General features: G+C 37.1%; 3 protein-coding genes and 1 pseudogene across 3 annotated transcripts; all 4 read left to right on the top strand.

Annotated features, from left to right (window-relative positions):
• The first annotated feature begins 4580 nt into the window (after positions 1–4580).
• LOC109020952 lies at positions 4581–7504 on the top strand. Its single transcript, XM_019003485.2, has 3 exons — positions 4581–5155; positions 5412–5777; positions 6761–7504. Exons 1-3 carry the CDS (start codon positions 4862–4864, stop codon positions 7385–7387), a joined length of 1287 nt encoding a protein of 428 aa, XP_018859030.1. The 5' UTR covers positions 4581–4861; the 3' UTR covers positions 7388–7504.
• An 814-nt stretch (positions 7505–8318) lies between these two features.
• On the top strand, positions 8319–9140 carry LOC109020953 (17.3 kDa class I heat shock protein-like). The gene has a single exon (XM_019003486.2). It carries the CDS (start codon positions 8464–8466, stop codon positions 8932–8934), a length of 471 nt encoding a protein of 156 aa, XP_018859031.1. The 5' UTR covers positions 8319–8463; the 3' UTR covers positions 8935–9140.
• Positions 9141–16153: 7013 nt separating this feature from the next.
• LOC109018183 lies at positions 16154–18410 on the top strand (annotated as a pseudogene).
• A 2170-nt stretch (positions 18411–20580) lies between these two features.
• LOC109019812 (7-deoxyloganetic acid glucosyl transferase-like) lies at positions 20581–22524 on the top strand. Its single transcript, XM_019002188.2, has 2 exons — positions 20581–21240; positions 21559–22524. The coding sequence occupies exons 1-2, from the start codon at positions 20691–20693 to the stop codon at positions 22503–22505; spliced, it is 1497 nt and encodes a 498-aa protein (XP_018857733.2). The 5' UTR covers positions 20581–20690; the 3' UTR covers positions 22506–22524.
• Positions 22525–25543: the final 3019 nt, after the last annotated feature.

Below are 25543 nucleotides of genomic sequence, written 5' to 3'. Positions count from 1 at the left end.
AAGGTTATTCATTGAATTTTGAGAAAGCCCCTTGTAGTTCAGATCAGAAGAACTATGTAGTATTGCTCTGAATCGCTGATAGGAATTGGAGCAATGAATGTTAGGATCAACGATCAGCCTCACTTCAGGTGCTGTGAAAAAATTGCTACTAGCCAATGCTAGGCCGAGAGAAAGAGAAAGGGCACAACTTCAAACTTAAAAGCCTGAGGTGATCGTAATGGAAAAAAAAAAAAAAAACTACCATCATTGGATCCAGTCTGACATGAATTACAGAATCATTACACTTAATACGAGCAGCAGTCACATGATGTTGAGATTGGGTGATAAAAATGACAAACACTGCCGGTATAGTATCAGTGTCAGACTCGGTGGTGTTATTAGTATAGTTGTGGTCTTCTTCGATAGATGGATGCACGAGTTGCGCCTCGATGAACATGCCGTGATTCGCGGCCACAATCTTGATCTTCCAGACTTCGGAGGGAGACACAGCTCGTGGTAGGCATTCGGTCTTTCATGAGATTCTTAGTACACTATTTTGTTTTTTTCGTATATTTTGACTATAAAGTAGAAACTACTTTTTGAGTAATAGACTAAACAGAGGGTGTGATGAATCCCGAGTCCCGACAAACATTCATATAACCGAATAAGTTGGGGAGATTTTTAGGTATATAATGATAATTCATAAAAGCGAGCTTTAATGATTATTTATTACTCGGGATACCCTTTACATCTGTCTCCAACAATAATATATATTGTTATCTCATTTTTATTTTATTATATATAATGTGATATATTTATTATTATTAGATAATCATTTATTAGATGATTATTTAATATTTAATAATAATAAATATAACACATCTTACATAATAATGAAATAAAAATAAGATGGTGGTATGGTATATATTATTACTCACATATATATATAAGTAATACTATACACCACACTTTCATCTTATTTTCATTCTATCAAATAAGATGTGGCACATTTATCATTATTAGATGATAAAAAAATATGCAATAAATGATCATTTAATGGTGATAAATGTGTCACATCATACTTAGTGAGATGAAAGTGAGATAATAATATGATATATAAAATTTTCCATATATATATATATATATATACACACACACTAGGAAACGGTTCCTGGTCCGTCAGGCCTAGGGTGCACCTGACATAATGATTTAAATAAAAATAAAAAAATAAAAAAGTCAGTAGCCCTGGGGTATACCTGACATAATGATTTAATAATAAAATATTATTAATTTTTTATTTTAAAAAAATTGAAACAAAATGAAAGGAAAATGAGTACACTGTCAAAACAAAAAGACATGAAAAAAAGACTTCAATTCATGTGCGCCACGAGGCTATTAAGGACCTTTTGATAAAACATGATCATTCATTAAATTCTACAAATGAGGTACATGTCAAATAGTTAAGGGTCTTAAGAGCATTTTGATAAAACAAAATCTTACATTAAATTCTACAAGAGAGCTACACGTCAAATGGTCAAGGGTTTTAAGGGTCTTTTGGTAAAACAAGACTTAACGAAAAAAAAAAGAAAATTTACAATTCAAAATTAGAGTCACTTATTATAATAGAGTAAATATATACATATATCTTCCTAATACTTAAAAGCGTGTATAAGATGAACAGTAGTGAATAGTGACAATAGCAGCCTTTGCTTTTTCTCATTGCATTTCGTTGCTTTTTCTCATTGCATTCTGCAATTCAGTTCCGATTTTAATCTCCTTCTTCGTTCAGTTAGCATGATTTACACAGTTAAAATATCTAATGCTTACATACAGATCCTTCTAAAATATCTGATCTTTACATATAACTCTCAAACTGATCTTTACATATAACTCTCAAACTCAAATTTACATACAGAACAATTCAAATTTACAGACCAATTCTCAAACTCAACTCAAGGAAGAAAAAAATTTGCCGTACTCTTCAGATTTCTTCCCACCATTGGTATGCATTTCTCTTCTAATCTCACATTTAACTTCTCCATTTTTTTATTTATTTATTTTTTTTTATTTTTATGTTTCTCGCATATTTTTTTCTTGTTTCTCCGTGTGTGTTTCCGTGGGGGAAACGGAGGGCTGCGCGTGGGGGAGTCCGAAGGTGGGTGCGATAGTCGCCGCCTTGAAGGGGACTCGTCGGTGGTGGTCGTGAGCTTCAGTGGCCACGTACGGCGGCGTAACGTGAAACAAATGGGTTTCACCCATTTCCGTTCGGTTTCCGTGGGGGAGACGGAGATCTGCGCGTGGCCGACTTCGAAGGTGGCTGGGATGGTCGCCGCCTTGAGGAGGACTCCTCGGTGGTGGTCGTGACCTTCGGCGGCCGCGTACGGCGGCGGAATCTCACAAAAATGGGAGAAATCCATTTCGGTTCTCCTTCCACGGAGGACATCGATGGCTGCACGTGGGGAAGAGTGGTAGTGCCAGGGATGCTCGTCGGTGTGAGGGGAACACGCCGGTGTTAGCGGTGACCATGGCCGAGGCTCGGCGGCGCCGGGCAGCGCTGGAGGAGAACCAGCCGTGCCCTGAATCGCCTAGGAGAGAGAGAGAGTTTAGGAAAAAATATTTTGCCTACAAACTCTGTTAAATAACTATTTATATCTCCTATTATTCTATAATTTCCCATCTGAAAATGTTAAATAATAATTTTTTTTTCTTTTCTTTACAACTTTACTTTTATTCTTACATTAAATAATATTTTTTGTTCTTACAACTTTACATTAAATAATAATATTACATTGTTAAATTTTTTACATAGGTTGAACTCCGTGAAGTTGAAAGTGGAAACAAGATATCCCAACAACTAGCTACTTATAAAAGTATCAAAAATATGGATTCTTTAACTTTTTAATTTCATACTGTAAATTAATAACTGAAATAATGACTTAAAATATTTATCTAAGGATTTAAAAGGAAGGGTTGAGATTAATTTCTTAAAAATATTTAATAAAATTTGATTATTTATTTAATGATGAAATATTAGTATTTTATAAATTAAATTTGATAGTTTATATATGATTTTTTATTTATATTTTAATTATTTTAATTTTAAATTAGTTTAAATCAGTGTTTTAATAAGAGAAATTATTTATATATAAATTTTAACAAGAGAAATTATTTATTATAGTAATAAATATTACAGTTTTATAATTATATCTCTAAATTTTAATAGAAATTATTTATATAATTTTAAAAATTAACTAAATAAATAGCATATGATACATAAACTATCAAATTTAGTTTATAATCCGAAAATATGTCCTGAATGTATATTTCACTTTTTTTATTTTTCTTTTTTTTTCATGTATATTTTTAATCATCATAAACATTTTTTAAAAAAATAAAAAATTTACAACATCATTAAAAAATACTTCTTTAATCACTAGGTAAAAAAAAAAAAAAAAATTGGGCAAACGTCCCTTGGACGTTACCCACTGCTAGTATATATATATATATATATATATATATATATATATATATATATATATATATATACATATAGATTTGCAAGAGAGGCAAAGATAGCATTAGCCGAAGAACTTTCTGTAATAAGAATTACTAGCTCGTTGCCACTTTAATGGATAAAAGCTAGCTACTCCCATCAGAACGTGCTTGGCATGATTGGAAACATGCAGATGTTTTAAGCAGCAAGGACGTTGTATGTTTGATCCCTCCTTTTGGCTTCACTCGCCACCCTTTCAATTAAACTATGCAAAATTAATTGAGAACGACCCAGCTAATGCTGTATCGCAATGGCGATACAAATAGATAAAGAGTGTCTTCCTACCCACCATGCTCTCGCAATCTGAATAAAAAATGTCGGTCGCGTGCTCCGGCATTGGCCTTGTATCGCCGACATTTTCAGTGTACGTTAATCAAATCGAAGTCGTGTTATGTTCAACTTATCCGTTGAATGCGTCAAACTTTGCGTTAGATGATATGCTACTGTCAAAGGTATCAAAGCGGTACCAACAATACAGGGGATATATATGCTTGCTCAGTAAAAAAGATACCGGGGAACATTATAACATACGCCCCTCTGTATCTGGAGCCGACCTTTTGCTTTTTGCCCTTTTCATTTTTCATTATTACGTAGTTGCCTAGCTATTTCAACATAATTTGTTGGTCCGATTATAACAATATTAATGATAGATAGATAAATATTTAGCGATAAAGGGATTATAAAAAATTAAATTTATAAAATAAGATAACTTGATATGACACGTTAGATTATACGATTATTTCTATCATAAAGTAAATTAAACATATCATAAAAAATCGTGTCACGTTACATTTATTTTTATATAATTCATTTATATCTAGATTACACTACTGAAAAAATAGCTCTTTGACTGTACAAAAACCTAAATCAGCATTCTAAGAAGTAACCCAATCGTAGTCGTTATCAACGAAGAAAGTAATTAATTAACAGTAAATAACGAAAAATAACGGAGGAAGGAGAAGCTTACAATTATAATTTTCATTACAAGATTTTATAAATGTGTGAAGTCTTAGGAATAAAATCTAATTGTCAGACATTATCGATTTTCTGTATTATAAACGACGAGCAAACTAATTTTCTAATGAGAGAGAGGGAGAACAAGAGAGCGTGCAAACACGACATAGACAAAGCGGAGCACGTTTACATGGAGGCCATGGCCGGTTGTTGGTAATTCTGCACCAGCTACTGATCCTTTCTCTCCCTCCCTTTCAATCTAAGACTCTCACCCTCTTTAGCATTCACCAGTGCTACCTCAAAACTAAGCAAAACCCGCATCATCTTCCAAACCCTCACCGCCAATATTGCTAAGACCCGATCGCAAACTCTCTGATGAGGAAGCTCTGTCCAAACTATGATCGAGAAGATGGGCTCGATACAGTCCTCGAGGTCCCAATCCCAGAAGAAATGTTCTCCAACAGGAACGGTGCCAACAGGTCGTGGCAAAACATGAAGTCGTGGATGAAACCAACCGCTGAAAAATCGCAGCGGTCCATGACAACCGTCTTTGGAAGCCGTAACGCGGAGATACAGATGTTGCTCGGCGTCGTTGGAGCCCCGTTAATCCCTCTCCCTATCCAGTGCGTTCAGCAACCCATTAACCGCAACATCAAAGACCATCCTATCGTAAGTAGCTACCGTCTTCTTCTGATTTGACAACGTCAAGCATGCCCAAAGATGGATATATCCCAATTAACATGCCACTTTTGGCTCATATTTCGGAGAAAATACGTCAGTTCAGAATTAGTTGCTGTTCCGTTCTTCTACATGCAGTTAATTATAATCCTTTTTTATTTTTTCTCATCGCCATCGGTTTTTTATGCATTAAACACTATGCAAACCGAATATGGGGTTTAATTCAGGGTCAACTTGTGATACGTAGGAGGTTTCGATGGCGAAATATATAGTGCAACAATACATAGCAGCAGTTGGGGGAGAGAAGGCTATGAGTTCCATAGACAGCATGTATGCGATGGGCAAGGTGAGAATGGCGGCGTCGGAGTTCTCCGAAGGAGAAGGGAGCTTGAACAACAAGGTGGTGAAGGTGAAGAGCGTGAGACATGGGGGTGGAGAGATGGGAGGATTTGTTCTATGGCAGAAGAGGCCAGAGCTGTGGTGCTTGGAGCTCGTTGTCTCCGGGTGCAAAATCAGTGCCGGGAGCGATGGAAAAGTGGCTTGGAGGCAGACCCCTTGGCACCACTCTCACGCTTCCCGTGGCCCACCTAGGCCCCTTAGACGTTTCTTGCAGGTAAACCACCCACCTACACCTCTCCCTCTCTCTTTTGGCGCTACGCTGTTCCTAATTTCTTACCGTTTGTTTAAAGTCGTGTGATCATGAGAGTGATTTGTTAGGAGTCAGGACTGGCTTTTCATGGAGTCGTGGTCTTTTAGGGGATCTCCATTAGCTTAAAACTGATCAAGTTGATCTTTTAAGGGTACCTTTTTTTTGTTTATCACTTTTTTCTCACTTTCCCGAGATAGGAGCTGGGACCGGAATTCCATGTGGCCTTTTTTTATCCCCCCGACTTTTCACTTCTTAGTTCTTCTTATTGGGTCAGAGTTCCATGTTCATGGCTCACCACAACTAATTATCTTTTCAACGCTCTATGGCCCACCAAATACATTAAGGTTGTTAATCACCACCATCTACGTGTGCTCTTTTCCTAGCTTGAACCTTCCTGCAAATCATGTATTCTTAGCAGAAATTCTAAAATTTTAATATGAATCCAGAAGAGTCAACAATCTTAATCAACTGTTAGCCAAAAAGTAAATGACTCAACACGATAGTTTTTCTTAGGCGGAGGAAAAAAGAAAAGCAAGAACCAAAAAAGTCCACTTTGGTTGGTCTATCATTGCGGTTAAGTCGTGTTGAAGGGTCTGCATTCCCACTGATGAATTAGGTAGCATACCTCAACTGGAGGATGATATATCCATATATATATATATATATATATGGGCTGGCTGGCTTCCAATGCATTTAAATAACCCAAAGGTTCTGCTTGACCCACTTAGGCATGCAACAGCAGGCTGCTCCAATATCAGGCCTGCAAGGTCCCTACAATTCGGCCCGGTTTGAGTTCATACTCCAAAGCTCCATCATTCTAGTCCCGCATGCCTCTTTATGTGCGATATTGTAAAAAGAGAGATGTTACCCAAAAAAAATCATATTGATCAAGTAGAGCAAATTGATTTCACAGTATACAACCCACTCATGTGTGTGACATTCAACAGGGTCTCGATCCACTGTCCACGGCACACTTGTTCTCCAATTCTGTCTGTATTGGCGAGAAGGCAATCAACGATGAAGACTGTTTCATACTAAAACTCGAAGCTGAATCCACGACGCTAAGAGCAAGAAGCAGCAACAATGTAGAAATAATGAGGCACACAGTGTGGGGCTACTTCAGCCAAAGAACAGGCCTCCTAGTGCAGCTTGAAGACTCTCACCTCCTCAGAATCAAAGCCTCAGGAAACGAAGGCATCTTTTGGGAGACAACCATGGAGTCATTGATCCAAGACTACCGAACCATAGACGGCGTAAACATTGCACATGCTGGCAAGACCTCGGTATCTCTGTTCAGGTTCGGTGAGAGCTCGGAAAATCATTCTAGGACTCGCATGGAAGAGTTTTGGACAATCGAAGAAGTCGACTTTAACATAAAAGGGTTGTCCATAGATTGCTTCCTGCCACCTGCTGACCTGAAGAAAGAGGAAGAATCTGGGTTTACTGGTGTACTAGAAAGCAACACGAAGTTACCATTAAGGATTAGATCGGCTTCGTCTAGGATTAGTTCCTGTAAGGTAGCTGCCATCGATGTCGAAGACTCCGAGAACGCTGAGAGTGATGAAGAACTGTGAATCTGTTTTCATTTTGTACATATACGTACGATTACATTAGACATGCATAATTTATTAGTTTGTTATACATAGGCAAATTGTTAAGGATTTAACGTGATTATATTGCACAATATCTAACCTATGTCTTGTTTAAAAAAAGGAAAAAAAATTTGAACAAAAACCCATCAATTGTTGTAATTGTACGAATCCAAGTCGCGGGCAAAAAGAAAGAACCCTTGTGCACTCAACAATTCTAGCACAAGCTGAAGAAGCTTCTCGATGTCTACTTAGGACAATCCACTAATCCAGTATTGCTGGCTTTTGTTTGGCTTGGGTACTATGACTCTTGTAAAATTATCAATTCTGAAATCCCTTTTTAATTACTATGCATTATCAATAAAGTGTTTTTCATTATTGATTTGGATTCTTGTGGTAAACTAGTTTAATACCAAATCACAACCCTCTTTTCAATATTTTGATATTTGGGATAATATTTTATATATAATTTTTCTTTTAATCTCAATCATTTATTTTTATAGGGAAGATAATACTTTAGCGGCTAGCCTCGCCCCTCGCCCCTCTTAAACCCTTGGGCATCAAGTTTCTCTTATCAAGTTCTATTATCTAAACGTTATGCTTGGTTTGCATGTTCTGAATCGTGCAGATGTTTATAGCTTTCGTCATTAATTCTAATTTTAATTTTTTTTATGGACCCATTGTAATATTTTATTATTAATTTCCTCTTTTAATTTTTTGAAGAGCTTTGTTTTGAAAATTATTTGTAGCCCACATGCTTCTTTTAAATTAAGGCATAAATGAGAGTTATCAATATAGTAGAATATATTATCTGTCTATTTATTTATTTTTTTTAAAGAAAAGTTTAGCTTTATTGTACCAGCATATTTCCGTACGAGCTTTAGGGTAAGGGTAGCCCTGGGACCGGATTCTCGAACGTTCTAGGACATGCTCCATGAGTTCATAGAATGGTCTGGAACGTTCATCCGGATTATAAGAGGTTCCCTTCGTCGGCCTTTTAAAATCGTCAATTTGATTTCCATTTCGGCATTTCCAATTCCTCGAATCGAAATCAAGCAAGCATGTCGATGATTCCATCCATTTTCGGACGCCGATCCAACATCTTCGACCCATTCTCATTGGAGGTGTGGGACCCGTTTGAGGGTTTTCCCTTCCCTCAACGCTCCGAGGTCCCTTCTTCCTCCGAGATGTCTTCGTTCGCGCACGCTAAGGTCGACTGGAAGGAGACCCCGACCGCTCACATCTTCAAGGCGGACGTGCCGGGACTGAAGAAGGAAGAGGTTAAGGTGGAGGTCGAGGACGGACGGATCCTCCAGATCAGTGGGGAAAGGAATCGCGAGCACGAGCAGAAGACAGATACCTGGCACCGCGTGGAGCGTAGTAGCGGGAAGTTCGCAAGGAGGTTCAGGTTGCCAGAGAACGCCAAGGCCAATGAGGTGAAAGCAGCCATGGAGGATGGAGTGCTCACTGTGACCGTGCCCAAGGAGGAAGTCAAGAGGCCTGATATTAAGTCCATACAGATTTCTGGTTAGTGGTTAGATTACGAATGTCATGGTGCTAGGATTTGGTGGAGCTTTCTTTCTGTGTGTGTGGTTGGAATCAGGATTGTGGTAAATAACGGTTTGTTAGGTTGGTGCTATGTTGTAACTTTCTCTCATATGCTGAAATTCTGTCTCTGTTTAGTACTGTGTATCTTCTACGATATGAATGCATACTTTTCAGCTTGTGTTACTTTAGAGTACTGCATGTGCATGTATTCTTCAAACGTAATTTAAATGCAAATTTTAATTTATGATCATCAGGGGATTTGGGTTTAGAGATTCAAATCCAGCCATCCAGATATACCATAAGCTTGGCGTTTTATGTCGAACATGTTCTGATGATCATCAAATCTATGCCAAGTACTAGAGAATATTGGAATATTTTCTGTGCACATATGTAAGTAACAAAAAAAAAAAAAAGCATTGAAATGGGTACATAGTAGATATTGGAGAAGTAATTTCGAAATGGCAACTGGATGTATGGATTCTTTTAGTTTGCTAGTGGCTGGCTAGCAAGCCCATGGGCCATATCGTAGCCGTAACCCAAAAATGTATGAAATTCGACTCTCCACTCGCAAACAAAACTAGGAGGCAAAACGACAATGATATGGTCTTTTGGCGGATTTTTAAGGAGGTTTGGGCCGATAAGTTTTGTGAGATTTTTAGCTCGAGCAAACAGAAAGTTCGCTCGAAACTTGCTTGATATTTTGCATAAACAAATACAATAAAATTCTCTGTAATTATGTGGACATGGACATGGCGAATTACATGATTTACTTTATTTATTTTTGTTTTATATATCATCGTTTACGCAACGCATCAGTGCGGGATGGAGAGATTGTGGTAAAGCAACGTCAAGTGTCAACTTCGTATTAGAGAACATTCTCGTAGAGTGATAATCGTCTACATTGTATCTGGATGAATATTATTTCTTAAGTGAAATACACATGGGGTATGTGGGAGTACTCATTACTCAAGGAAATTTCCTTGGGAAAATGATCTTTTACATTATTCTTATTGAGAATGCCCCAAATAGACCTATTATTATTATATAGCGGGTTGAGTCCCAAATTCAATCAAGTGGTTTTTATTTTATTTGGTTTCACCGACTATGGCTGCATTTGGTTTGTAAACTACTCTCAACTCATCTCAATTCATCATTATAATTTTTTCAAATTTTAACACAAAATATAATAAATAATTTAACTTTTTTACATCTTAAAATAATAATAATATTAAAAAATAATATTTTATCAATATTTTATCATCTCAATTCAATTCAACTCACTTCAACATCCAAACTCATCTTTTATTACGTGGGAATTTATTACTGAGAAGTCCATATCTTTCCTTTACCACAAATATTTGTATTTATTCCAAATTATTTTTTTTTTTTTCATACAGAAATATTCTTAATTTATTTCATCTTATTTTATCTCATTATTATAATTTTTTTAAATTTTTATATAAAATATAATATATAATTTAATTTTTTTAAATATCAGTATCTTGAATTTGTAGACATCAAGCTGGTACAATCGATGGAAGAAGAGCCAAAAGCTCCTCGTCCTCATTCGGCCACTTGTGTCCATAATATAGATTATTAACACCAATCGGATTTGTGAAGAACGAGCTGACAAGTACAAGGAAAGTCATGGTCGACTGAAGTCCTTGCCGTATGCCCTACTTAGTGAATTTTTTTCTACTTGGATCCACCATTCTTCTTTGAACTCCTCCTGAGATATTGTGGAAACATTTTGTTACGGTGGAGAGTGCTTGGGGAGTGAAAACACCAATGCCAACACAGATACTATATGAATCGGATCCACTTATTTTAAGACAGACGACGGAGAAAGAAAGGCTCCACGCTAGCTCTCCAAGTGATCTTAGCGTGCTAGCTAGCAACTAGTTAATTCTGTTAAGAGAACAGAATAACAGAATTGCAAAGGAACTTTCCTCCATGTTTGTCATTATGCCAACAGTGGTCTATATATAGATTGTTACAAAGGAGAGAAAGAAGAATAAGTTTGTTATGCAACAGTAGAGAAATAACAGAAAATAATACAATTCGTAAAGTGCTATTCTAAGTCTAAGTGCTGTGGTTGCTCTGCTGTTGATGCAGTGCCTCTTTTATTTTTGACTTGAAGATCAGTAGAGGCACATAGGTTAATATGCCCCCTCGAGTCCAAGGGGGTGTTAACCAGATTGAGACGAGTCACAAAACTGAGGAACTTGTCAGCAACGAGAGGCTTTGTGAGGACATCTGCTAGTTGTTCTTTTGAGCTGCAGAAGGCAATTTTTAAGGTGTTTGCTGCAACACGATCTCTGACGAAGTGATAGTCAATGTCCATGTGTTTTGTCTTGGAATGATAGACAGGATTGGCACATAGATAAGTTGCTCCAAGGTTATCACACCAAAGAGTGGGAGCTTGATGCAGTGGAAGATTAAGTTCTCGAAGTAAGGTTTGAAGCCACAGTAACTCAGCAGCAGTGGAAGCTAAGGATTTGTACTCAGCTTCTGTGGAGGATCGGGCAACTGTCTTTTGCTTTTTGGAGCACCACGAGATCAGATGTTTACCAAGAAAAATGCAAAATCCTCCAGTGGATCTTCTGTCGTCTGGGCATCCGCCCCAATCAGCGTCGGAATATGCTTGCAAAGTGAAATTTGATTTGGAAGCAAAAAGGAGTCCTTGGTTGATCGTCCCCTTGAGATATCTTAAAATTCTTTTGAGAGCAGCCCAGTGTGAGGTTTTTGGGGAGTGCATAAATTGGCAAATTTTGTTGACTGCAAATGATATATCTGGTCTAGTGAAAGAGAGGTATTGGAGACCTCCTACTAGACTTCGATACAGAGAGGGATCATCAAAGTCTGGAGCATCATAGCGAGACAGTTTGGTGGAGGAGGCCATTGGGGATGTAATGGGTTTTGCTTGTAGCATGTTGCTGCGGGACAGAAGGTGTTTGATGTATTTTCTTTGAGAAAGAAATAAACCATTCACAGTATAATCAATCTCAAGGCCTAGGAAAAATGTAAGTTTGCCTAAATCACGTACGGGAAAGGCTATGCTCATATCATGAATTAAAGCATCAATGGCAAAGTTGTTCGATGCAGTGACAACGATGTCGTCAACATAAACAAGGAGGAACATATGAGTGTTACCTTGGTTGAGCATGAAAAGTGACGGGTCAGCTTTGGATGGGAAGAAGCCATACTCTGTTAACCAGGAACTAAGCTGAGCGAACCAGGCTCGTGGTGCTTGCTTAAGGCCGTACAGAGCTTTGGACAATTTGCACACAAAAGTAGGATGTTCGGCACTTACGAATCCTTGAGGCTGCTGCATGAAGACTGTATCAGTTAGGGTTCCATGGAGAAAGGCATTTTCAATGTCGAGTTGCCGTAAGGACCAGCCGTGGGATACCGCAATGGACAGAACCAGACGAATTGTTGTGGGCTTCACTACGGGACTGAAAGTCTCGTGATAATCCACGCCAGGCTGTTGATGGAAGCCCTTGGCAACCAATCGGGCTTTACGGCGTTGGAAGGATCCATTTGCGTTTGTTTTGGTGCGAAAAACCCAACGGCATCCGAGGATATTGGAGTTCGAAACAGGCGGAACCAGAGTCCAAGTGTTGTTGCGGATGAGAGCATTGTACTCTTGTTCCATGGCATGGCGCCACTCGGAAAATTTGGAAGCCACTGAATAACTTGAGGGATCATCCGGAGCAGTGATGCTGGTGATGAGACAATGTCGGGATGGATAGGGTATGGTACCATCAGTGAAGATTTTGGGTCGAGAGGAGAGGGTTTGTGCTCGGGTTATGATTGGAGATCTTGGTGGGACAAGGATTGGGGAAAGACGCTCAGGAGGGTAAGTAGATGGAGGGTTTGATGTAGTTAGGGTTCGAGAGGTTGAAGAGGGAGGTTGAGAATGTGTAGTGTTTTGTGAGTTTGAGTTCGACGGAGAGACAGGGGGTGAATATGGGTCTCGTGGGCCTGGGCCAAGAAGAGAGTGGGTTGTGTGAGATGAAGAAGAGTTAAGGGATGGAATGGGGCCGAGAATGGATTGAGGGAAGATGGGAAGTATAGTGGATGATGGGTTGTGACACGGAAGTGATTTGTTGGGTTGAGTTTGAGTTAGAGGAAAAACTGACTCATGGAAGATGACGTCCCGGGAGATATACATTTTGTTGTTTGAGATGTCAAGACATTTGTAGCCCTTGTGGGCCGTGCTGTAGCCTAAGAAAAGACATGGAGTGGATCTGTATTGAAGTTTATGTGAAAGGTAGGGGCGAAGATTGGGAAAACATTGGCATCCAAAAACTCTTAGAATATTGTAGTCGGGTTCGGTTTTATAAGCCAAAGAGAAAGGGGATTTGTTATTGAGAGTGGGAGTTGGGAGTCTATTTATTAGATATATTGCTGTTTCAAAGGCATCGGCCCAATAAGAAAAGGGAAGAGATGCATGGGCCAAAAGAGCAAGCCCGGTTTCAACGATATGTCGGTGCTTGCGTTCTACAAGTCCGTTTTGTTGATGTGTATGAGGACAAGAAAGACGGTGATTAATTCCAAGAGACTGACACTGTGTAGTGATGGGTTTATATTCTCCTCCACCGTCTGTTTGAAGATTAATTAATTTGGTGTTAAAAAATCTTTCAACAAGAGGCAAGAATTTTGTGAAAACATGAATGGCATCAGATTTAAGTTTGATCGGAAATAACCAAGTATACCGAGTAAAGTGATCAACAAATGAGATGTAATATTTGAAACCCAAACGTGATACATAAGGGGATGGACCCCAGAGATCAGAGGAAACTAGGGCTAATGGCCGATTGTATTGGGCCTGACTAGAAGAAAACGGAAGTTGGTGGACTTTGGCAAGCGGACAGTCTGGGCACTGGAAAACAGCTTCGGTGGGACAAAGGGACAAACGTTTGGTGCGCAGAAGGCGACGAACAACAGCAAGAGAGGGGTGCCCCATCCGACGATGCCATTGAGAAAGGGAAGTAGATTCGCTGAGATGCACGGTTGGAGAGGAAGAACTGGTGCTTGGGAAGACATAGAGACCGTCACGGGTTGGTCCGGTGAGGAGGAGTGTCTTGGTCGTTGAATCCTTCACACAGAAATGGGTTGAGTGAAACTCGAAAAAGCACTTGTTATCAATACAGAAACGAAGAACAGAGATTAAGTTTTTGGTTATTTTGGGCACATGAAGTAAGTTATGCAAATGAAAGGAAGGTGAAGAGGAAGAAGTTGAGAAAGAAGATGTACCAAAATTCTGAATAGAAAGCCCGTTACCATCACCAACACGAATTGTGTCATTACCAGTATACTGTTCGGACAACAGATTCAAGTTAGCTAGATCATTGGTGATGTGGTGAGTAGCAGCAGAGTCCGGATACCAAATATCCTCTGAGTGCGCACTTGGAGCAGTATAGTTGGCAGAGAACTGATTTGAAGTAGAGGAAGGAGCCTGAAAACTTGAGGTAGAGTTGTACTGGTATGAGTGATTGAATCTATTTCGGCATTGGAGAGCAACGTGACCATACTTGTTGCAAACTTGACAAGTAGGCCGTTGCATATTGCTCTGCTGAGAACCATTTTGAGAGAAGACTCGACCACCTCTATGATTAGAGTGTCTTCCTCTACCACGACCTTGTCTGCCATTACGAAGTGGTGCACGGCCACGATTTTGGGTTGCGGTAGTGAAGCTAGCTGAGAAGTCAGAGGAGGGTGTGGTGAGTTTGGTTGTGTGTGAGAGACGACTCTCATGAATTAAAAGGAGTTGATATAGATCATATGAAGTCAAAGGTTCAGTGCGAGTGGTGATGGATGTGATGAATGGTTCGTAGGTTGGGCCTAAGCCATTTAGAATGTATGAGACAAGTTCCTTTTCGGAGATGGAAGTTCCAGTTGCTGCTAGAGAGTCAGCGAGAAGACGAACTTTGCCGAAAAAATCAGTGATGGATTGTTCGCCCCGAGAGAGATTGGTAAGCTGGAAGCGAAGTTGGAATTCTTTGGCTTGGGATTGAGAGGAGAACATGGAAGTTACTGAGTTCCATAGCTGTTGAGCAGTGGTAGAAGAGAGGACATGACCTAAAATGGAATCTGAAAGTGAAGAGAAAAGAACACTGAGAACGAATTGATCGGTGCGTCTCCAGAGTGAGTAAGCTGGGTTGGGTTTGGGAGAAGAAGTAATGGATTCATAGATGAATTCGGGAGGTTTGGATTGAGTGCCATCAACGTAGCCATATAGATCCTGACCACGAAGATAAGTAGAGGTCTGGACTTTCCAAATTAGGTAGTTTTCTGTGGTGAGCTTAGTGGTGATAATGTGAGAGAAAGAGGAGTTGGTAGAGGGTGAGGTGAGGGAGGAAGAAGCAGAGGAAGAGGCCATGGGATTCAGTGAGACTGTTGGGTCATGAGGCTCGTGATACCATGTTAAGAGAACAGAATAACAGAATTGCAAAGGAACTTTCCTCCATGTTTGTCATTATGCCAACAGTGGTCTATATATAGATTTTTACAAAGGAGAGAAAGAAGAATAAGTTTGTTATGCAACAGTAGAGAAATAACAGAAAATAATACAATTCGTAAAGTGCTATTCTAAGTCTAAGTGCTGTGGTTGCTCTGCTGTTGATGCAGTGCCTCTTTTATTTTTGACTTGAAGATCAGTAGAGGCACATAGGTTAATAAATTCAACCCAATATCATCAAAATGAATAATGATATGCCTATAACTCTCTTATAAGTTTTTTATAATTCATTTTATATCAATCAATGTAAAAATATCATTTGATCAAAAATGAATTTAATTTTATAAAAGTATAATTAATTCATTTCATAGACTTGTAAAAAGTTGTAAAAAAGAACACGTCATAGGTTAATCATTTTAATCAAAGTTTTATATCTATCTATATATAAACATCCCATGACAAATCGCCAATAGCGAAAGGAGATCTATCGAAGAGAAAGACCCTACGTGACAAGATAAAAGATTGAAAAATTCTACATAACTACTCCAACTTTCATCCACTACACATTTTTTAATTTTTATTATTTTTTTCTTTCATAAAATATTTAATATATAAATAAAGAATAAAAAAATTAAATTATTTTAAAAATTAAAAGACCCGTCCTTGGTATGCAGACTTCAAAGTTCAAAGCTGGAGCAATTTATATAATTAAATAATACCGCGGCCACTTGCATCCATCCACATTTAAAAGGGTGCAGAGGTCATGCGTACAACAGATCATGAGTTCAATTAACATGGAACAAGAGCCAAACACTCCTTCTCATGTTCTCATCTTCCCCGTTCCCGTACAGGGACATGTCAACTCCATGCTCAAGTTGGCCGAGCTTCTTGCCCTAGCCGGCCTCCACGTCACGTTCCTCAACACTGACTACAACCAAGATCGTCTTTTTCGTCACACCAATGTCCAGGCCCGTTTTGCCGGCTTTCCTGGTTTCCAATTCAAAATCATCCCCGACGGCCTTCCGGTCGAGCACCCACGTGGCGGTGACCACTTCTATGAGATGTTTAATAGCATGAATTTGGTCACTAAACCACTGCTTAGAGAGATTCTGGTTTCTAGCAAATTACAATATTACGATGATTCGGGCAGTAGTACTAATAATATTAGATCAGGGCCAGTGAATTGCATCATAGCTGATGGGATCCTGACCTTTCCTATTGATGTCGGCAATGAACTTGGCATTCCGGTCATTCATTTCCGTACCATCAGTGCTTGTGCCTTCTGGATTTACTTTTCCGTTCCAGATATGGAAGAGGCGGGGGAGCTTCCCAATTTTACATCAGGTATTTATGGCGATTAAGCCTACTTTATTAGTTTAATTTGTTGGCACTCACGAATTTTTATGGTTTACAGAATTAATTAATTAATTTTTCGTGTAATTTTAGCAGTACTCTTTTCCAGCTTGGGTTCCCAATCATTAATTAATAAATCTAGCGAATTAAGGATTTGTTTGAATTCGCAAGTCATTTAAGTTCATTTCAGTTCATTTCAACTCATTTCAGTTCATCTCAACTCATCTCACTATTATTTTTTATTATTCAACAATTTTAACTCACAAATCTCATTACTATTCACAACTCATCTCATTATTATTTACAATCTATCTTAATTCATCTCAAACTCAAATCATTTCAAATCATTTTCAAATCCAAACATCTCCTTAGTTCTCATGTATGGAATGAAAAGATTAGTAATTAATCGGCACTGGCACTTTCTACAAACATATATGTAAAAATTCAAGTCTCTATTTATAAGAAATATGTAGTAGTACTGAAAACTAGTACTGTGACTAAACGAGTCTCAATTGCCAATTAAACTGTCTAGGAAAGGAAGACATGGATCGCATTATAACAAGGGTGCCAGGCATGGAAACATTTCTCCGGTGCCGAGACCTTCCGAATTTTAACCGAATCGGCCATAAGGAAAACCCACTCCAATTCATTGGGGAGTTGACCAGACAGTCCACTCGAGCCCATGCACTCATACTCAACACGTTTGAAGACCTAGAAAGGCCTGTACTCTCCCACATACGTACTCAAATTCCCCGAATCTATACCCTCGGACCCCTCCACGCACTTTTGAAACACAAACTTGGATCCAAAACTACTACCTCGTCAGTGTAGTCTCAGTCTTCGAACAGCCTCTTCCAAGAGGACAGAAACTGCATAACGTGGCTCGACGCCCAGCCATTGAAGTCTGTAATCTACGTGAGCTTCGGAAGCCTTGCAAAACTGACAAGGTACGAGATGAGAGAGTTTTGGTATGGTTTAATCAATAGCAAGAAAAGATTCCTGTGGGTCAACCGACCGGACATGGTGGACGGGAAAGATGATGACGATCAGATTCAGGTAGAGCTGGTGGAAGGGACAAAGGAGAGGGGCTATATGGCGGAATGGGTCCCACAAGAGGAGGTCCTGGCCCACCCGGCCGTAGGTGGGTTTTTCACCCACAGTGGTTGGAACTCAACCATTGAGAGTATAATTGCTGGGGTCCCCATGATTTGCTGGGCTTACTTTTTTGATCAGCAAGTGAACAGTAGGTTTGTGAGTGAGGTTTGGAAGCTTGGGATGGACATGAAGGACGTGTGCGATAGGGTTGTCGTTGAAAATATGGTGAATGATCTGATGGCGGAAAGGAGGGAGGAGTTCATCAAATCAACGGATGCAATGGCTAGGTTGGCAAGAGAAAGTGTGAGTGAAGGTGGGTACTCTTACTGTAATTTGGAACGTCTGATCGAGGACATAAGGTTGATGAGTGTTGGTTCAAAGTGATAATAATGTCTAGCATCCATCATAATTATGTATACCGACACATTAAAGTTTGGATGGGTCTCCTATCATCAATGACTGATGAGTATCAGTACAACTGGTACTCCCTTTTTCGATAATTACTAATCACGTGACTCGTCACGGATAAACAAATAAATGATTAAGGGCTTCTTTGGATTCGTAAGTCATCTCAACTCATCTCAACTCATCTCACTATTATTCATTACTATTCAGCAACTTTAACTCACAAATCTCACTACTATTCACAACTCATCTCATTACTATTCACAATCTATCTCAATTCATCTCAGCTCATCTCAAATCATCTTCAAATCCAAACATCTCCTTGTGACAAGCCAGGTGGTTTTTAGTAAGAATAATGTTATATATTCTATTTTGATAATATTACATTATATGTGCTATGAATATATTCATTGTCATTAGATATGATAAAAAAATATATAATAAATTATTAATTAGTGATGATAAATATGTCGCATCATATTTAATAAGAGGAAAATAGGATGATAATATGATGTATAAAATTTTTCCTATTACAAACATAAAGAAATTACACAAAATAAATTTACTAATTGATTTGAATTTATGAAATCTAATAGATCTATTTTATAATAAAAATGATTTTATAATCTGACGTATCACATCAAGTCATGTTAATTTGTAAATTTATTCTTATGTAATCAGTACTAAAATATATATTTTCCTTAAAAAAAAAAAAAAACAGAAAAAAAAAAAGGAATGACACTGCTTAAAACTTCGAAACCAATAACGTTCGGAGTTCCTCGCTTAATTTCGACTCATTGATTTTCTTAGAAAGCTTTCCTCTACATGGCAGGATTAGTTCAGATAGCGTTGTAGTGCTTGAAATTATTGTCAATTTATACTCGATGAGCAATAAAACATGCATGGCTTTCATTTATGTGATGATGATATAAGCGCACTTATGGCAGAAAAAAAAGGCCCAACTTCAGCCTGTGACCATCACGAATCACGACCAAACAGATTTTCGAAATGGAAAATATTTTAGATATAAATAGATTATATAAAAGTAAATTTATAAATTAATCTAGTTTAATATGATACGTTAAATTATAAAATTATTTTTATTATAAAATAAATCTAACAGATTCTATAAAATTATATTAATTTATATATTTACTTATACATAATCTCTTTGTATATATATAATACTTCTATTTTCAAATATGGCCAGATCATCTTCACCCCATATAAGGCCCAGCCAATTAGCTTGCTTTCACAAATGACAATATTCCTCTCTTTTCTATTAGTTTTTTTTTTTTTTTTTTTTTGTTATAAGCAAGTTAATTTCATTAAATTAGAAAAGTGCTATAGGAGGAGATGGTGGGGTTCCCAACAATCGTCCCAAAAAGCATTGAAATGGGTACACAATAGATATTGGAGAAGTAATTTCCAAATGGCAACTGGATGTGGACATGGACATGGACATGGCGAATTACATGATTTACTTATTTATTTTTGTTTTATATATCATCGTTTTCGCAACGCATCAGTGCGGGATTGAGAGATTGTGGTAAAGCGTACGTCAAGTGTCAACTTCGTATTAAAGAATATTCTCGTGAGAGTGATAATCGTATACATTGTATCTGGATGAATATTATTTTTAAAGTCAAAGACACTTGGGGTATGAGGGAGTACTCATTACTCAAGGAAATGGGAAATGATCTTTTACGTTCTTATTGAGAATGCCCCGAATATGACAGCTTCAACGTCTTTGATATGTTAGACCTATTATTACACCTGCAGGAAGGTTATTTTTTTCCTGAAAAAATCCATTTTTGCTCAATTAGATATAGAAATATTCTTAATTTATTTATTTATTTATTTATTATTATAATTTTTTTAAATTTTAATATAAAATATAATAAATAATTTAATTTTTTCAATTATCAAAATAATAATAATTTTAAAAAATAATATTCTAATAATATTTATACAATTTATCTAAAATCATTTTTTCTTATCTCAGTATCAAAGGAATTTATCTTTCTTTTTCTGTCTCATCATCTTGAATATGTAGACGTCAAGCTGGTACAGTTGATGGAAGAAGAGCCAAAAGCTCCTCGTCCTCATACGGCCACTTGCGTCCATCTTGTCGCAAACAAAAAATTGGTCAGCAAAGGAATTATATTGGTTTTTCATCACAGTTTTATATCTATCTACACATAAACATCCCATGACAATGGCCAATAGCGAAAGGGAGAGATCTAGCGAAGAGATCAAAGACCCTACGTTTCAAGATAAAAGACCCGTCCTTGGTATGCAGACTTCAAAGTTCAGGCTGGAGCAATTAATATAATTAAATAATACCACGGCCACTTGCATCCATCCACATTTAAAAGGCTGCAGAGGTCATGCGTACAACAGATCATCAGTTCAATTAACATGGAACAAGAGCCAAACACTCCTCCTCATGTTCTCATCTTCCCCCTTCCCGCACAGGGACATGTCAACTCAATGCTCAAGCTGGCCGAGCTTCTTGCCCTAGCCGGCCTCCACGTCACGTTCCTCAACACTGACTACAACCAAGATCGTCTTTTTCATCACACCAATGTCCAGGCCCGTTTTGCCGGCTTTCCTGGTTTCCAATTCAAAATCATCCCCGACGGCCTTCCGGTCGAGCACCCACGTGGCGGTGACCACTTCTATGAGATGTTTAATAGCATGAATTTGGTCACTAAACCACTGCTTAGAGAGATTCTGGTTTCTAGCAAATTACAATATTATGATGATTCGGGCAGTAGTACTAATAATATTAGATCAGGGCCAGTGAATTGCATCATAGCTGATGGGATCCTGACCTTTCCTATTGATGTCGGCAATGAACTTGGCATTCCGGTCATTCATTTCCGTACCATCAGTGCTTGTGCCTTCTGGATTTACTTTTCCGTTCCAGATATGGAAGAGGCGGGGGAGCTTCCCAATTTTACATCAGGTATTTATGGCGATTAAGCCAACTTTATTAGTTTAATTTGTTGGCACTCACAAATTTTTATGGTTTACAGAATTAATTAATTAATTTTTCGTGTAATTTTAGCAGTACTCTTTTCCAGCTTGGGTTCCCAATCATTAATTAATAAATCTAGCGAATTAAGTACTCTTGTATGGAAGGAAAAGATTTAGTAATTAATCGGTACTAGCACTTTCTACAAACATATATGTAAAAATTCAAGTCTCTACTTAGAAATATGGAGTAGTACTGAAAACTAGTACTGTGACTAAGCGGGTCTCAATTGCCAATTAAACTGTCTAGGAAAGGAAGACATGGATCGCATTATAACAAGGGTGGCAGGCATGGAAACATTTCTCCGGTGCCGAGACCTTCCGAATGTTAACCGAATCGGCCATCAGGAAAACCCACTCCAAGTCATTGGGGAGTTTACCAGACAGTCCACTCGAGCCCATGCACTCATACTCAACACGTTTGAAGACCTAGAAAGGCCAGTACTTTCCAACATACGTACACAAAGTCCCCAAATCTATACCCTCGGACCCCTCCACGCACTTTTGAAACACAAACTTGGATCCAAAACTACTACCTCGTCAGTGCAGTCTCAGTCTTCGAACAGCCTCTTCCAAGAGGACAGAAACTGCATAACGTGGCTCGACGCTCAGCCATTGAAGTCTGTAATCTACGTGAGCTTCGGAAGCCTTGCAAAACTGACAAGGTACGAGATGAGAGAGTTTTGGTATGGTTTAATCAATAGCAAGAAAAGATTCCTGTGGGTCATCCGACCGGACATGGTGGACGGGAAAGATGACGACGGTCAGATTCAGGTGGAGCTGGTGGAAGGGACAAAGGAGAGGGGCTATATGGCGGAATGGGTCCCACAAGAGGAGGTCCTGGCCCACCCGGCCGTAGGTGGGTTTTTCACCCACAGTGGGTGGAACTCAACCATTGAGAGTATAATTGCTGGGGTTCCCATGATTTGCTGGCCTTACTTTGCTGATCAGCAAGTGAACAGTAGGTTTGTGAGTGAGGTTTGGAAGCTTGGGATGGACATGAAGGACGTGTGCGATAGGGTTGTCGTGGAAACTATGGTGAATGATCTGATGGCGGAAAGGAGGGAGGAGTTCATCAAATCAACGGATACAATGGCTAGGTTGGCAAGAGAAAGTGTGAGTGAAGGTGGGTACTCTTACTGTAATTTGGAACGTTTGATCGAGGACATAAGGTTGATGAGTGTTGGTTCAAAGTGATAATAATGTTTAGCTGCCATCATAATTATGTATACTGACACATTAAGTTTGGAGGGGTCTCCTATCAATGACCCTTGATCAGCACAACTGGTACTCCCTTCGACAATTATTACTGGAAACCACCTGACTCGTCACGTCAAGAAAGATAAAACAAGCATATAAGAGCACTCTTATTGGAATGGTTAAATTAAAGTACATTTTTGATAAATATAAGATGAATTTAACTTTTAGCTATTCCATTTTTATAAATCTCCACATTAGAATAGTCATTTTTTCATTATATGACAATAAAATAATATAAGATGAATTTAATTTTGACTATTCACATTAAATTTCTAAATTGAATTATCTATTTATTCATTATGTAGTAATGAGTAATTAATAATTTTGAAAATTTTTTAATTTTTTTAATTATAAATTTATTTTATTTTATCATATTTTACTATTTATAATATTATATATTAATTTGTAATTGTATTCTAATTATATTTTTTCAATTGTCATTTAAAATAGAGAGATAAATAATTAATATTAAAAGGAGAGAGAAATAAATAATATAAAAAGGATTTGATGAATGAATAGTGTGTTCCAAATTTGAAAATTAATTTAGATATTACTATAGCTATATTTGGAATATTGCTAATTCAATGTGAGCAATTTATTGACCTAATAGTTAAATTCTCATTGGATTTAGCTTTTAGCTAATCCAATGAGAATGCTCTAACAAATAAATGATCCAGGTGACGAGTCAGGTAGTATTTAATAAGAGTAACGTTATATATTATATTTTTATTTTATTTGGATTATATTAAATGATATATTACATATTATATATTATATTTTTATTTTATTTTGATTATATTAAATGATATATTACATATTTATTATTATTAAATAATAATAAAATATAATAATAAATGTATTATATTATACTTAATAGGGTGATAGTATAATGTATAAAAAATTTTCTGTTATAAACATAAAGAGATTACTTACAAACTGATATAGATTTTTGAAATCCATTACATCTATTTTATAATAAAAGTAATTTTACAATCTGACATATCACATTAAATCACGTTAATTTGTAGATTTATTCTTTTATAATCACTTTATGACTAAAATATTTTCTATAAGAAAAAAAAAAGTTGACACTGCTTAAAACTTCGAAACCAACAACATTGGGACTTCCTCGCTTAATTTCGACTCATTGATTTTTTTAGATAGCTTTCTTCTAAGGTCTCGTTTGTATTCGTAATCCATCTCAACTCATCTTAATTCATCTCATTTTATTATTATAACTTTCTTAAAATTTCACATAAAATATAATAAATAATTCAACTTTTTTAAATTTCAAAATAACTTTCTTAAATTTTCATATAAAATATTATAAATAATTTAATTTTTATTTTACTATTTATAAATCATCTCAATCTATCTTAACTTATCTCTAAATTCAAACCACTCTAAATGACATGGATTAGTTCAGATAGCGTTGTAGTGCTTGAAATTATTGTCAATTTATATACTCGATGAGCAATAAAACATGCATGGCTTACATTTATGTGATGATGATATAAGCGCACTTATGGGAGAAAAAAAAGGCCCAACTTCAGCCTGTGACCATCACGAATCAGGACCAAACAGGTTTTCGAAATGGAAAATATTTTAGACATAAATTGATTATATAAAAATAAATTTATAAATTAATATAATTTAATATAATATGTCAAATTATACAATTATTTTTATTGTAAAATAAATATAACGAATTTTATAAAATTACATCAATTTGTACGTTTATTTTTATATAATCACTTTGTGTATATAGGAGTTCTATTCTTAAATATGGCCAGATCATCTTCACCCCGTATAAGGCCCAGCCAATCAGGTCGCTTTCACAAATGACAATTTTCCTCTCTTTTCTATTAGTTCTTTTTTTTTATAAGTTAATTTCATTAAACTAAAAAAGTAGTACATGAGGTGGGGTGGAGTTTCCCAACAATCACCTCAAAAAGTAATAGAAAATAGTATAAAGTGGTGAATGAGTTTATTTGGAACTAATTTCTTGGTCTCTACCTCTGTCCTACGAAAGGATGCCGTCTTATAAAAAGACGAAAATATATTCGCAAAAAAAGGAACATTGGACCACCACTGAAGACGGTAGAACCGCCGCAGGAAGCGATGAAGGTGGCGGGTGCACTGTCACATATTGTCTGGAGATAATTTTGGAGAGGTCCACGATCCCTCTTATAAGAACACTCTCTTTTCTTTTAGTTAGTTGCTTATATTCTTAAACTGAAATGGCAGATTAGAAGTAAATTTATTGATTAACTACTACAATAAAAGTCACTTAAAATCAACTGCATTGGCCGATATAACTACAAGCAATAAAATTAAGACTATTATAGTTGCGTAATGTTAGGTACAATTTCTAAATGTATTATAAGTTTTTTTTTTTAAAGAGGATGAATCCTCAATATTATTGATTACTCTAATTTCTGGTGGAGGAAAACCGTGATTACAACTGGATACCTGAGAGTTACATGTCATCCTAAATTCTAAACTCAAGTATCAAAATGAGACTGCAAGAACACAAAGAAAAACTGCTAAGCTTAATCCAATAGGAATACCCAACAAATCAAAACACAAAAGTGTATAATAACAAGACCTGCAATCAAAACAATACAAAATAAAGCATAAATTGTACGACAAACTATACTAGAAAAATGTTATCGATGTCATATAACTTGTAAATATGTTTGATCCATTCTAATAGCTCCCATAATGTCTTTTGGAAGGCTGTCACTGGTATTAAATAAATACTTAGTACCTCTTGTGCGTAGTTTAGCTAATTTATCTGCAACATAATTTGTTTCTCTAAAAGAATGATAAAGACATACCACCATCGAACGACCCATCAATCTAGCATCTTTTTAGTATCTCTAACTATGCCAAGGAACTTGCCCATCTTTCTCCCACCAATTAACCACTAGCTTAGAATCAGTTTCAACCTCTATGTGATTAATATTCATTTT

Source organism: Juglans regia, chromosome 12, assembly GCF_001411555.2.
Source record: "Juglans regia cultivar Chandler chromosome 12, Walnut 2.0, whole genome shotgun sequence".
Classification (NCBI taxonomy): domain Eukaryota; kingdom Viridiplantae; phylum Streptophyta; class Magnoliopsida; order Fagales; family Juglandaceae; genus Juglans; species Juglans regia.
This window is presented reverse-complemented; position numbering and strand designations above follow the sequence as displayed.

Excerpts from the sequence above, each read along its gene's own strand:
- LOC109020952 (XM_019003485.2), top strand. The coding sequence starts at position 4,862 with ATGAGGAAGCTCTGTCCAAACTATGATCGAGAAGATGGGCTCGATACA. Across the intron at positions 5,156-5,411 it reads ACATCAAAGACCATCCTATC|GAGGTTTCGATGGCGAAATA; the intron begins GTAAGTAGCTAC and ends TGTGATACGTAG. Across the intron at positions 5,778-6,760 it reads CCCTTAGACGTTTCTTGCAG|GGTCTCGATCCACTGTCCAC; the intron begins GTAAACCACCCA and ends GACATTCAACAG.
- LOC109020953 (XM_019003486.2), top strand. The coding sequence starts at position 8,464 with ATGTCGATGATTCCATCCATTTTCGGACGCCGATCCAACATCTTCGAC.
- LOC109019812 (XM_019002188.2), top strand. The coding sequence starts at position 20,691 with ATGGAACAAGAGCCAAACACTCCTCCTCATGTTCTCATCTTCCCCCTT. Across the intron at positions 21,241-21,558 it reads GCTTCCCAATTTTACATCAG|GAAAGGAAGACATGGATCGC; the intron begins GTATTTATGGCG and ends TAAACTGTCTAG.